The sequence below is a fragment of the Watersipora subatra genome, chromosome 2 (genome assembly GCF_963576615.1).
Source record: "Watersipora subatra chromosome 2, tzWatSuba1.1, whole genome shotgun sequence".
NCBI classification, from domain to species: Eukaryota; Metazoa; Bryozoa; class Gymnolaemata; order Cheilostomatida; family Watersiporidae; genus Watersipora; species Watersipora subatra.
In genome coordinates, this window is record NC_088709.1 from 34,385,951 (window position 1) to 34,400,767 (window position 14,817).

General features: G+C 36.5%; 2 protein-coding genes across 3 annotated transcripts in view; one reads left to right on the top strand and one right to left on the bottom strand.

Annotated features, from left to right (window-relative positions):
* The first annotated feature begins 673 nt into the window (after window positions 1-673).
* On the top strand, window positions 674-4,535 carry LOC137388905 (hematopoietically-expressed homeobox protein hhex-like). Its single transcript, XM_068075390.1, has 3 exons — window positions 674-1,322; window positions 2,873-3,051; window positions 3,978-4,535. The coding sequence occupies exons 1-3, from the start codon at window positions 749-751 to the stop codon at window positions 4,086-4,088; spliced, it is 864 nt and encodes a 287-aa protein (XP_067931491.1). The 5' UTR covers window positions 674-748; the 3' UTR covers window positions 4,089-4,535.
* The window catches only part of LOC137388903 (conserved oligomeric Golgi complex subunit 4-like), a 47,665-nt gene continuing 37,249 nt past the window's right edge, over window positions 4,402-14,817 (bottom strand). For both annotated transcript variants that reach the window (XM_068075388.1, XM_068075387.1), the window contains exons 15-17: window positions 9,367-9,495; window positions 9,134-9,225; window positions 4,402-5,050 (exon numbers count right to left, since the gene is read on the bottom strand). In XM_068075388.1, coding sequence (XP_067931489.1) covers window positions 5,008-5,050; window positions 9,134-9,225; window positions 9,367-9,495 — 264 coding nt within the window. In that variant the 3' untranslated portion in view covers window positions 4,402-5,007. The remainder of the gene's footprint in view (window positions 5,051-9,133; window positions 9,226-9,366; window positions 9,496-14,817) is intronic.

Consider the following 14,817-nt stretch of genomic DNA (forward strand, 5'->3'; position numbering starts at 1 on the left):
TTAATTGCATAATTGTTTACAATTTCTTCCATCTTTGCAGCAGCCAGCCGTAAGGACTGATGGAATTACTCTCTCCAGCCGTAAGGACTGATGGAATTACTCTCTCCTGCCGTCAGGACTGATGGAAGTGTAATAATAGACGAAGTATGTATACTAGTAATTCTCATCCACCGAGTTTAAACTACAGTTGTCTAGCATGATGAAAAATCAAAACACTTTTAAAGCATAAATTTACTAAATGATAAAGTCATTTTTGAAATTTTCTCAGTAAACATTCGCTAAATTGTATATATTCAACTATTTGTCTCTTTATTTTAGGCTGTACGTAGAATCGGTAGTCTCCCAATTTCTACCCGGTGAGAACACTGAGCTGTTGTTGATATATGCTCTGTATTCATTGACATCTTACACAGACTTATGCGTAAATAAGTCCCAAACTTTGAAGCCTTTTTAATATATTTTAGGCAGAAACTACAAATATTTACTATTGAATGTATTATAGTCAATGCTGAATGTCTTGGGGCTGGTCGAAGAGCTCTGTCTGGTCATCTCATCATAGGTGACCGTCAAAAGCTGTCTGATTGGATTATTTTTGCGATAGCTCCGCCTATGCTCTGCACAGGTTTTTATATTAGACTAGGTTATAGTTCCAGGTATTATATTAGTGAAGGACTTTTGCGGCAAAACTTCATCTTGTGTGATTCTCGCGACAGATTTTTTATTGAAGCTTAAATAGTCCTCCTAGAGAATGTTGGATTGCGCGACAAGAGTACCTGACCAGCAAGCTGTTGGCGGCGGTTATTACCCCAGATATGTCTACTCGCAGCAAGCGGACAGCCATGAAACATCCTATCAGGTAACAGCTCACTCAAAAGACTTTCCCCAGCTAAGTAACCAATCTCCAGTAAATCAGTTTCCTCCGTCACCTGAGGGCCATGCACAGGTACCGACTGCCATCAGTGTTTCTACCCCAATGTACGCGGCTAACCCTGCACCTAACTGCTACACAAACTGCATTGTTAGAAACTATCAACAAGGACTAACCAATGGAGGCATTTTTAATCCAGCCGCTGCCGGAACAACGAGCAAACTAAATTTTAATCACGCAAGTCAACAGTACTCACAGCAAGCGATATCCAGAGAAAACAGTTCGCATCAATCTCCGACAGGCAGCGGGGGCAGCGCTTCTTACTCTCCTTCTCCAGTAGACACAAAACCTTATCAGGGAGCATTGTACTGGCCAACGGCATCACCCTCTTATGACTACGACTACATCACCAAGTCTGCTGACTATGTCTTTCAGCAAATGCATCAACCAAAAGGTGAGTGAGAAACATTAGTGTCTGGATTTAACTAAAAATGTTAGAGAGTTTTAGATGCCACGACTTCGTCAGCAGAGCATATAGTCTTCTTATCCCTGCTATTATTTATCACACAAATGGTTCAAAGAAGCATGCGGTATTCTTACAGCGGTGTCGTTCATGGTATACAATGGTTTTTCCGGTTATAAATCTATTTTATGGGTAAAGTTACATTTTTACTTGTGCTTCTTTATAAGTACTTAGGAATAACATATTTAGCAATTTTTTTTTAATTTAGAACAAGAGTTTTAGTGAAAGCAATAAGGGTGTCAAGCTAGGTTAGATTAGCTTTGTTAAAAAAATGTAACTGCTAATGAATAAATGAAAATTTCGTGTCATTATCTCGCATTTTTGTGTTGGTGTAAGCCATTTTATAGCTTGGTGTATTAGTCGGAGTGATAAGATGCTAAATGAATCACATTATTTTGCATACTGAACAAGTCTACTTGTTAAATTGGGAAACATTTAATTAAAACAAGAGTTTCCCATTTTTAATTCTTGAATGATTCAGAGAAGAGCCATGGCCTACACGTTTGCTGGAATATACTAGGCATCTCCAGAAAGATAAGGAAAACACAATTAATTACCTTAACCAAGATTGAATCGATTGTTTGATTGATGCCAGAGATGAGTTATTTGAAGAGATTTTTTGATCTTATTCGAGAAGCAATACTTGTTGGGCTAAACACAGCTGCGGAGTGGCAGCGATTGCTCATCATAGCCAAACATGTGCTCATTCTGACAGCAATTTATAAACAGTGTAACACGCTACGCTGACTGATCAATTGTTTGACTACTCCACCTTTTACAGGATTTCCCTCAGTGGGAGACTATAATGAAATTAGCTCTAGTGTTATCATCCATTTCAACTTTCTGGCTCAGAGGCCATCATAGTAATTACACTCAGCCAGTGATAAAAAGAGTAATTGCTAGTGACACTATTATTACCTAATTTGATTGGCTTGCCATTGCTCTTCTGCTAGCACAATACTCCGATCCATTCGGCGAGACCATTAACTATTATTATTTTTGTTGGTAAAACAATAAAACGTATTTATGGGCGCTAGAGCCTAGTAATTGCTATTAGATACGAAACCCAGAAAAAAGATGATGGCCAAACTTCTCGAAACTATAGCCTGTAGGTTAACCACTGGTGCATCGGTGTCACATTCTTTGGCTATGCTGTCATATATGAACAGAACCTGCATTTGGCTTCAGGTGCATTTATAGATTCACCGTTTTGGCTGTCTGTGGCTAGGGACCGTGCTCACACAGATTCTCATACGGACTCTGAGCACCGAGTAATAACAAACACCAGGGGCATGCATCGCTATCAGCCAATAGATTTTTTCTCATGACATGCTAACGACAAGCATTGCAAAACTTAAACAAACAGGCAGATTTTGCAGTGTCAAGTTATTACAGCTGCTCCGTAAAAGGAATTTATTCACCATGAGGATGGAGTTTAAGTGAAGTAATAGAGAACGGTAATAAAATGCTGTACTTTACAGACTCCATTCCACTAGCTCAAAGACAAACCTCAGGGCACAAGCGAAAGATGATCCGTCCGACCTTCACCGGACCTCAGATATTTGCCCTGGAGCGAACATTTGAGCAACAGAAGTACCTTGCTGGACCTGAGCGAGCGAAACTCGCTGAAGCGGTTGATATGTCAGAGAATCAAGTCAAAGTAAGTCAATGATAATCATTAAATATGGAAAATAACAGCAATTCGATGAGATATTTTAAAGAAAATGGAGTCACAAGTTGAGGGTATCTTTTAATGTTACTTGAAGGCACGGTCTTGGTACATAACATGACTGTGTTTATTGATATCATGAGGTCTGATGGATGCATACCCATCATATCTAACAAAACTGAAAACGGCTTAATGAGTTTATGCACTGATAGTTTATTCGAAACTTGTTGCATTTTTAAGTCTGCATAGGCACAACACAAAGTTATTCATGCTGTTATACCCCAGTTTCCATAAGACAATTTATATCACTCGTGAATTTATTTATCCTATAAACTTAAAAAAAATATTTAACTTCAAGCATTGGTTAGCAATAGTAAAATTATTCAACTCGAAAGTTGTTTATACTTTTGTTGAAGATGTTTGAAATTTATTTTAAATAGATAACAACGCAAATTAATCCATGAGACACACGAAATATAATAAATATAAAATTTTAGTTTCATGGAATTAAAGTTTTAGTAAATTTTATTTTTCACTAGCATATTCCTTTAAAAATTAATAATTTTATTAATTAAAGTTGATTATAATTCATCTTGTTTATTTTAACAAATAAGGAATTAAAGTTTACTAGTGTGGATGGCGTAGTCAGTGTTATTATAGCTACATATGAGGTACAACAAAGGCGCCTCTGATCTAATGTATTCAGTAGGCAGAGGTGTTACTCATATGCGTGATATAAAATTGTCATTTCCTGGTTGTATATTTCTGCTATAATGCGTTGTTATTATAAGAGCAGAACTGCTCTATAAATAATCCTCTAGTATATCATTTTGGGTTTGGTATAGTTCTGCAACAACGCTGGTGTGATTATAAAAGCACAGCCACTCTATAAATAATACTATGATGCACTATTTTAGGTTTGGTTTCAAAACCGAAGGACGAAATGGAGGAAGAAGCACGGATCCTCGCCTGAGCAGTCTGGCAGCCCTTCACCCAAGAGTTCAAAGTCCATTGATGTTTCACCGTGAAGTCATCAGCTAGAAACTAGACTAAGATCCTGTTGAACTGTCGTTGTTGATGAGTCAATTCAACAAACATAGACAAAACATCGCCAAAGTGACATGGTTGTTGAACTAGAGAGTGACGGCAATCGAGACTAGAGTACAAACTGTAATATAGCATATTTTTATGACTTGCCTTTGTATTCAAACATTTATAAGTTATTATATATGATTATTGGACTAATTATTTTTGGTCTGAGAGCCAATGACCACGCCAGCTAGATGTACATTATCACAATCATTTGCATTTAGTACTAGTTTATGGACCAAAGAAATGAAGTGATGAGTGATAACTGAATATATTCCTTAACACAACCAACATTACACAACATATCAACTAGCTAATTAGTAGTATTTATATACAGCCGAGTTCTCTCATTCGACTGGTATTTGATAATAAATTAATTACTTTCATCTAAGCTAGCTGTTTCTATTATAACAAATATTTCTATTTTGAAAATAATGGGGTTACAGTTGTAGTTGTGTCAAAGTATCAATAAGGAGAATAAGTCCTAGCGTAAGAATGAACAGAAAAATACTTGGTTGAAATTGTGTACATGCATCCGTAATAGGAAGTAACAATTGAATAAAGTATTTACATATAGAAATCCAAATAACAAAAATCAAGCAGATGCCACACATCAATAAAATAAATAACTCTTGAGGAGATGATAACTCTAGCATAATAAAAGATGTTCAAATGGACTTACTATTAAATTGACAGTTTAAATAATTAATTCAAGGCTATTATGAGCTAGTCACAATTGACTGTATAAATTTAGCAGCGAGATGCTAGCTGTGAGATATGTCGCCAGTTGGGAAGAGAATTGACCATTCTCCGCTACTTGGTGAGGCAGTAATTGTAGGTCTATCCATTCACGAGATGTTACAACTTTAATTGCCGTATCTCATGATCTGTAAAGTCAAGCCTATAAACAGACAGAGACCAGTGGATACAACAGATGGTTGGAGGTGTGATACATGGAAGAGAAGAACTATTAATCAGAATTATTGTTGACAGCCAGTGATTCTTAGCATTGTTACTAGAATTGTCATGATAATGTGGTGAAGACAAAGAACTGCCCCACATGTATTAACAACTATGCGTAAATATGATATGACTAGACCAAGAGCAAACAGTTGTGAGCAGACAGACACTAACCAGAAAGGAAGAACAGAGATGAGGAACATCTCAAGAAACCAATCTCTCAAAAAAGGAAACTTGGATTGATATCCCGAAAAGTCAAAAGGCATTTTTTATCGGCTAGCTTTGAGAAACCTACATCGAAATATGTGAGCAAACTTCAAGAAGAATTTGAGCCATTACCACAATAAGAGTCGTCTTATCTCCTTCATTCTCACTCGCAGAATTAAACGAGTTCCCTTCAACCAGGCTCTTACCTAGCTATCTTATACTCATCTCTTTAGAGTCCTAGCGACTTATAATAAACAGTACTTATAAGCGCTACTTATAAACAGTGAAAATTTGATCACGTGTTAGATTCACGACGCAGTCCTGCCACCCTGAGGTGTTCGTACAAGTTGAGATGACTGACAAAAAGGAACTCCGTCTAGCACTAGAAGAGCAAACGTAAAACATCTGGCTAGCCAAAATACAACAAAAAACAAAATGCGTCTTACTGATTGTCTAACCATGCTCTCTATTTCGGTGGGTTGATTTTGCTTAAGGTGAGTTTTTCCTCTCATAATTTCTCAAAGCGAGCAAGCCATTCAGCTGTTTGTGGTTGAAATTTAGGTTTTACTGCAGAAGTAAAATGTGGTGAAACGATGGAATCATGGGAATTGATGATCCCCAAGAGATGCAGTCTGATGACAAATGACAGTATGACCAGTTTGAAAAACGCAACGCCATTCATCTATTAAGTTTCTCAACAGAGCTCCGTCATAATCATATATATATATATAACTCACCGAGTTCTAGAAATTATTTCAGTGGTTGTATGACAAAAAATTAGAACAAATCTTGGTTTATCAAAGCTGCATTCAACTCAATAGTGTTTCACTAATTTAGAGGCTATCATATGCATTAATAGATGACTGTGGTAATACAAAAAACCTGCCAATATTTTCAGTAGCAGATCTAAAGTGATTTTCAACACTAAAAAGACTTAATATAAGCTATTAGGCCTAAACCATAGCATGGAAATAATAACATATTTGTCACAATATAGCCGCATTACACCGGGTCAGAATACTTTGACCTTGTCATTTTATCTAAATCACATATGATGGAAGTAAATCAACACTTCAGCAGTCTGGTGAACTCATACCCAGAATGCAGCAACCAAACCACTGGTATTGATGCCAATCATTATTCAAACACCATACACGAGGTGTTCCCCATGAGCCAATTTGTTACCTTGTTAAAAGTTCATATTAATTTTGCGGAAGAGAGAAGTTGGAAAACTCATTTCACAATAAAAGCCCAATAAATGGCCCCAGAGAAGAATGAGATTGGGTAGACAACTCCCAACCAGTAGGAAACCTACCAGCTGTTCAGGGATGGTAAAAGCCTGGCACCTAGCCTTGGATGTAACTCAGATACTAAGGAACTTATTACTTCCTCGAGGATTGTTAAGAAAATAAGGGATCGAACTGCTGACAAATGTGTAGAAAACAAAACTTAGACAACGCGCCATCATCACACTCAAACCATTAGAGAGGTTCTCCTCAGTAGCCATAGAGGTTGAGCAATAACAGCTGTTAAAAGGCTGCTCAGAGAAATGCGACAAGATAAGACTGATGGTGAGGAGAGCACCAGAGAGTCAGCATCTCTGTTCAGTCTCGCCATTGTCAGCATCTCTGTTCAGTCTCGCCATGAGTCAGCATCTCTGTTCAGTCTCGCCATGAGTCAGCATCTCTGTTCAGTCTCGCCATTGTCACACCTTGATATTCGGAAGATGTAAGTCTGAACTTTTCATGAGTAGACATAGTGACGATGTGACTTTTCAGTGCAAAACATAACTTCTTACATGTACCGTGGTTGAGTGATGAACAAGCAAGTGTTTGCCAGGAAAGAATTGGCAGACTGAATAGACGTTTTCTTGCGTGTAAACAGAAGGGACAAAAGTCGAACGCTTTGGCTCAGGCGGGTCAACCAGTTTGGAAGCAGGAAGTAGGACTGTCGAACTGACCCGGTACAAATAACTAGCAAAAAATACTGTAATTTACTGATGAGTGACCAGCGAGAAAAGGAGGTAGCCAAACAAACCAACATCAACTAATTTGTAAAAGTAGAGGAGAGAAGGTGGAACAACTAAATCAGATATAGCAACTGATAATGCCCCTAGACTGTCTATAAAATGTTAGATATAGCAACTGATGATGCCCCTAGACTGTCTATAAAGTGTTAGATATAGCAACTGATAATGCCCCTAGACTGTCTATAAAATGTTAGATATAGCAACTGATGATGCCCCTAAACTGTCTATAAAGTGTTAGATATAGCAACTGATGATGCCCCTAGACTGTCTATAAAGTGTTAGATATAGCAACTGATGATGCCACTAGACTGTCTATAAAGTGTTAGATATAGCAACTGATAATGCCCCTAGACTGTCTATAAAATGTTAGATATAGCAACTGATGATGCCCCTAAACTGTCTATAAAGTGTTAGATATAGCAACTGATGATGCCCCTAGACTGTCTATAAAGTGTTAGATATAGCAACTGATGATGCACCTAGACTGTCTATAAAGTGTTAGATGTAGCAACTGATAATGCACCTAGACTGTCTATAAAGTGTTAGATGTAGCAACTGATGATGCCCCTAGACTGTCTATAAAGTGTTAGATATAGCAACTGATAATGCCCCTAGACTGTCTATAAAGTGTTAGATGTAGCAACTGATAATGCACCTAGACTGTCTATAAAGTGTTAGATGTAGCAACTGATAATGCCCCTAGACTGTCTATAAAATGTTAGATATAGCAACTGATAATGCCCCTAGACTGTCTATAAAGGGTTAGATATAGCAACTGATAATGCCACTAGACTGTCTATAAAGTGTTAGATATAGCAACTGATGATGTTTCTACGCTGCCCATTGAAATCCAGTTCTTGCATGTTACATTTATCTCCTAATAAGAAAAGTTGACCTTGGGGTTTTTTGCTCACCGTTGTCTCATCGGGTAGAGAAAAATAATATATCAAATAAGGTGCGCTAAATGCTGGTGTTTTAAAATGTGATAGGTAAAGTGTTGAATCATCCCACATGCATTATTGAACATCATAAGCAATCAGAATTAATTAGATAGGAGTGTGATAATGACTCGCATTCTAGAATTGGCTAGACTGACACAAAAATAGTCCTACTAATAAAAATGATATTATAGCTATGAGAAATCTATGCCTACAAAGAAATGTTTGATAGAAGCGACTAAAAGAAGCTTTCAGACCGTATGTGAGCAAACAAATATCATTGTCAACAGGCAACAATTAAATTCATGCATATATGACAACTAGCTGTGCTACCCGACGTTGCCCGGGTAATAGAAGTGTCTTTGGACAGAAAATTGATTTGTATTTAACGTATAACAATATTTGCCATTCTAACTTTCAAACTACATATCATGAGAGAAGTGTGTTGTGTAGTTGAAATAAATTGAGAAAAAAAATGAAAACAACTGTAAAGGTTTTAAAACTTTGTCAAACAACTGTACCTTTCAAGCTAGTAGCCTGGCATACTGCCAATGGAAAATTCCACTAAGCTAGTTAATAAAATTAGGCTTCCAATGACGGTAAGCCATGACTTTCGAGTCTGCATTGTTGTCCAGCTCAGCTGTTCTAATAATAGCTATAGCCGGAAAACCTACACACATACAACATACTTTGAGAAATATATATATAGATTGTCAAACAATTACAGCAAATATGTAACATTTATAAATCTGTAATAGAAAACCAAATTTCAATGCCAGACATCTATTCGTGGCTGCTGGCTCTATTCTATTTAAATAATCACTAAATAAACTTTTAAGAGATCACTAACCTGAGGGCAAGCACCTGTCTGACCTCAGATGGAGTGAGTCTCCACGTGACAGGACCAGAGTTGGAGCCCCAATAATCCAATATCTCTGACACCTGCCAATCAATGTCACCATACAGAATGATGCATGCAGTTTAATAGTACCAGTATAGCAGCAACAGTGCACACAGGAAACACAAACTTAAAATGCAACAATTATAGAAAATATGCAACAAGACAGTCGGAAATTGTCGTACCTTTTCCAGGTTGAGAATGGTTGCCATCTGAGTGAGTCGGGCAAACTTATCTCTGATGGTCCATGTTGTGACATTAGTGAGATAACCGAGGAGGGAGCGCAACTCCTTGTCAAACTGCAGACCACCCAGCTAAAGGCAAAAATGTGAGAACTGTTACAGTTCCGGATGTCCAATGGTAAAAGCTAACAGATAATTTAGTAAAGACGAAGCCTTATAATTCAAGTTATTCCATACTAGGTGAATGTCCGGCATTGCTCGGGTAATAAAAAAGTCTTTAGACAGAAAATCTATTTCTATTTAACATACACAACATTTGCAGCATTCTGACTTTTAAACTTCATATCATGAGAGAAGTGTTTTTGTGCAGTTCAAATGAAGTGAAAGAAAAAATAAAACAACTGTAAAGGTTTTCAAACTTTTCACAAAATTGTAACTTTTAAATTTCATATCATGAAAGAAGTATGTTGTTGAAATAAATTAAGAGGAAAAATAAAATTGTAAAGGTGTTTAAATGTAAATGTGAAATTATTAACAAGTAATAGCTAAATAGTCTGTTTTGCTACAACTACACTAAAAATTATTTGGTATACAGTTATATAATTTTAGTTCGCTTCAGTGTTGCATCATAAGGCGAAAATATCATAGACTGGTATAGAAACCCATAGTAATTATTTAATGCAAACACCTGGTAAAAATCATCAAAATCATCATCAATAAAAAATAGTAACAAAACAATATATTGACCTTTGTGACTATAATTACCTACAATAAATTTAGTGCATTTTGTGGTTATGATCTGCAAGAAAATGTAACATTACAATGCACTACGTGCAGTATATACCGTGGAGAGTTGTTACCTCTGAGACAGATGTGTAACATAAACTCTGAATCTAAGTCAAATGAATTTAACTCACTAAACACATACGTGAAGGAAGTTTTAGTATGTATTTTAGTAAGCTTCAAAAATTTAACTAAAATTTTATCATTTATCTGTTTGTGAATTTGATTCACCATAACGGATAACTCTGAACTGAGATAGCGAGCAACTTATATCTCTTTCCAGCGTTGTGGAAGGTATTTTGGCGAATAGCATATCAACATTTTTGTTATTTTGTCGTAATCAGTACAACAATCGCCAAATTTTAATTTCGAGAGAAATTTTTGTTGATATTGTATGGCGGAAAACTAATTCGCCCTAGTATGGCGAGGGCGAAAAAGCATCGTGTTTTATAGAGTTAGGCGGGAAATATTTTAGAACAGGTGCCTCGTAACCTGTGGGCGCAAAGTATCAATTAGTACGTCATTTAGCGTGTGCAATCGAAAAAGGGTATACGGTATACAACAAGAGCAATAGAAATGTAAGAACAGCGTAGCTTAGTGGTTTGATGCACGGTTAAAAACTTGCATCTCAGCGCAATCTTGTGGTCTAAACGCAATCCTTGAGAGTTCAAATCCAGCACGAAGCGAGCTTTTCATTACAAAATTTTAATAACCACAGCTGGACAGACAGATAACAACAGCTTAAGACAAGCTTTGAGATTTATATATATATATATAATATTATACAGACTACGGTGTTAAAAATACGTGAGATGGAGATAAGTCACTGGCAACCGGCCAGACTCTTAAATCATATTTATATCACTTACGCATATACTATGCATATGATTTATGACATATTTAAATACTATATATGTATACAGTATTTAAATACTGTATACATATACAGCCGTCAAAGCTTGCAAATAGGCAACCAAATTGAGTAGGCGTAAACTGAATTCAAACATTGCGGCTATAACCAACCCCAGACTTGACTAGCTCTACAACCATAGCAAACTGTTTGTTCAAGAAACATCGAGTTGGGAGAGACTCTACATTGACCCTGTACCAGCACACAGTCTACATTGACCCTGTACCAGCACACAGTCTACATTGACCTGTACCAGCACACACTCTACATTGACCTTGTACCAGCACACACTTTACATTGACCTTGTACCAGCACACACTCTACATTGACCTTGTACCAGCCCACACTTTACATTGACCTTGTACCAGCACACACTCTGCATTGACCTTGTACCAGCACACAGTCTATATTGACCTTGTACCAGCACACAGTCTACATTGACCTTGTACCAGCACACAGTCTATATTGACCTTGTACCAGCACACAGTCTACATTGACCTTGTACCAGCACACAGTCTATATTGACCTTGTATCAGCACAGTCTACATTGACCTTGTACCAGCACCACTCTACATTGACCTTGTACCAGCACACACTCAACATTGACCTTGTACCAGCACACACTCTGCATTGACCTTGTACCAGCACACAGTCTACATTGACCTTGTACCAGCACACAGTCTATATTGACCTTGTATCAGCACAGTCTACATTGACCTTGTACCAGCACCACTCTACATTGACCTTGTACCATCACACACTCTGAGTTGACCTTGTACCAGCACACAGTCTACATTGACCTTGTACCAGCACCACTCTACATTGACCTTGTACCAGCACACACTCTACATTGACCTTGTACCAGCACACACTCTACATTGACCTTGTACCAGCACACACTCTACATTGACCTTGTACCAGCACACACTCTACATTGACCTTGTACCAGCACACAGTCTACATTGACCTTGTACCAGCACACAGTCTACATTGACCTTGTACCAGCACCACTCTACATTGACCTTGTACCAGCACACACTCTACATTGACCTTGTACCAGCACACACTCTACATTGACCTTGTACCAGCACACACTCTACATTGACCTTGTACCAGCACACACTCTACATTGACCTTGTACCAGCACACAGTCTACATTGACCTTGTACCAGCACACAGTCTATATTGACCTTAAACCTTTAAACCTTTATTGACCAGATCTCATGGGGTATAGCCTTAGTGATAGAAGAGACAGACACAAATTTATTATTTCCTTTACAAACAAAACATTCCAAGCTTTTAACAAGGGAAATTGTGTTCTTGGTATACTTATAGACTTCAGCAAAGCATTTGATACCATTGATCATCCCACGACCAAACACGAGCGAAGCGATTGTTTGGGAGATTTATGATAAATGCATATGTGCACACAACTCACGAAAATTATTCATCAACGGCCGTCGCAAACCCTTGTACCGAAATCTCATCAACAAATTTAACCATTTTTCAATGGAATCGTTTAAGTATAATAACGATACAAAACACATAAACTTATTTCAATATGTTACCAAGTCTTTATTATTTGTAGAAAATTTCCTAAACCTTACCCATCTGATTGGGTTATACACAAATAGACAGATTAATTCGGCCCAAAATCGTTTTTAAAACTTGACAAGCCTTATTTTTATCAAAATGAAGACGGGCAAACGAAACGCCGAGCGACAGAGAATAGAACCATTAAGTCGTGCGCATTTCACGAAAAAACGTTTACATTTCACCAGTCTATAGCATTGTGCAATTGCCAAAAGTTTCTGTAATTAACATAGAAGTACTTAAAGTAATCGTTTCTTTTTTGCCGATATCAAAGTAACTGACATTTTGGACACTTATGAGTACTTTGGTATTCCAAATGATGTCCAAAGCAGTGAAAGTAAAGGAAATGACGATGATATTTTTCTAACGATTCTTATGAGATTATTACAATATTTAATTATAAGAATAATTATTCGATTTTATAAGATTCAATTATAAGAATAATTATTCGATTTTATAAGATTTAATTATAAGAATAAGCATTCGAATTTACAAGATCGAAGTATGTAGTGACCGATGTTGGGCAATATGCTACTGTTATTTTTTCTAAATAGTTTTGTCAAATAGATTTTCTAAAAATCTATATAAATATCACAACTTCTTAATATTGTTAGCTATGACGTTATGGAATGTAAACAAAATTATGCATTGGTTTCCTATTATTACTGTATTACTATATTAATAATATTGATTATTCTAATAATATCAGTGCATTTTACTTCTAATATTGCATTTCTCCTATTGCGAAGGAGAGATATAAACATATAATCTTTTCCTTTCATTATTGCTGTTTGTTGTACATAATAACACCCAGTACATTACAGCTACCATTGCAGTCATCCTATTGCACTGCAGTGCTATTTGACTGCTAATATTGCATTTCTCAACCATCAGTACCCTTTCTTTTTTCCAATATCACTTTGGTCGTAGGCTGTATGACAGGGGAATTTCTAGCGATATATTGTTATTAAAATTAAAGTCTACTGATTTAAAATTAACAGCTATTAAATAGATAGAAAACTATTTAAAAGATTGAAGTCAAAGAACAAAAATAAATACTACCCTGTCAGCACCACAAACTATAAAATGTGGTGTTCCTCAAGGATCTGTATTGGGTTCAACTTTGTTTTTAATATATATTAACGACTTAGCATGTCAATTAGAAGTACTTTCACCAATAGTATATGCAGACGATACTACTCTTTTTTTTTAATCCAAAGACCTTCACAAGCAAATACATTTGATAAATAAAGACCTAAAGATCCTTCAGAGTTGGTGCAACCAAAATGTACTAACAATTAATTTCAACAAAACTTGCTACATTTTATTAAAAAACCCACAGAACTCGTACCTTTAATGAACAATCACTACTAATTAATGGTCATCCAATAAATAAATCTGACAATATAAAATTTTTAGGAGTACTTGTTGACCCTCAGATGAATTGGAGCAATCATATATCCAAACTGTTAAAAGACTTTAGACCTTATGCTGGGTTGTTTTTTCGATTGTCTCAGTACCTCTCTAAGGATGTTTTGCTAATTCTGCCCAATTCCTTCATCAATTCCAAACTCTCGTATTGTGTTGAGGCATGGGGAAATGCTCCAGACTGCTACTTAAACAAAATTAAAGTTTTTCAAAACCGTTTACTCAGAATAATTATCAAGAAAGCATAGGATTTTTCCGCTAATCCGCTATTCAACCCAAATAGAATTTTTAACTATTAAAAAGTTATACAAATACAAAGCACTGATAAAAGCACACAACACATTTTATGAAACAAACCAAAACAGGACAATAACACATTTAACTACTCGTCAAACACACATAAACCTAAAAATACCATTGTTTAAATCAAAAGCTGGTCAATGTTGTTTGGATTGTCAGGAGTCATTGCTATGGAATCTACTACCGGTTACACTGCGTAAAATTGTAAATGCTAATTTTTTCAAAAATGAACTGAAGCGCTACCTCAGACAACCAGACTAGACTAAACTAACTAGACAGACTTCTGCTGACTCTACTTTCAGGTTCGGCGCCTTTATTAGCCTTGCTAATGCGCACAGGGACCTCATCATCACCTTGATTAGCCTTGCTAATGCGCACAGGGACCTCATCATCAAATTTTAAATAAAAATAAATTAATTATATTTTTGTTTTTGTGTAAT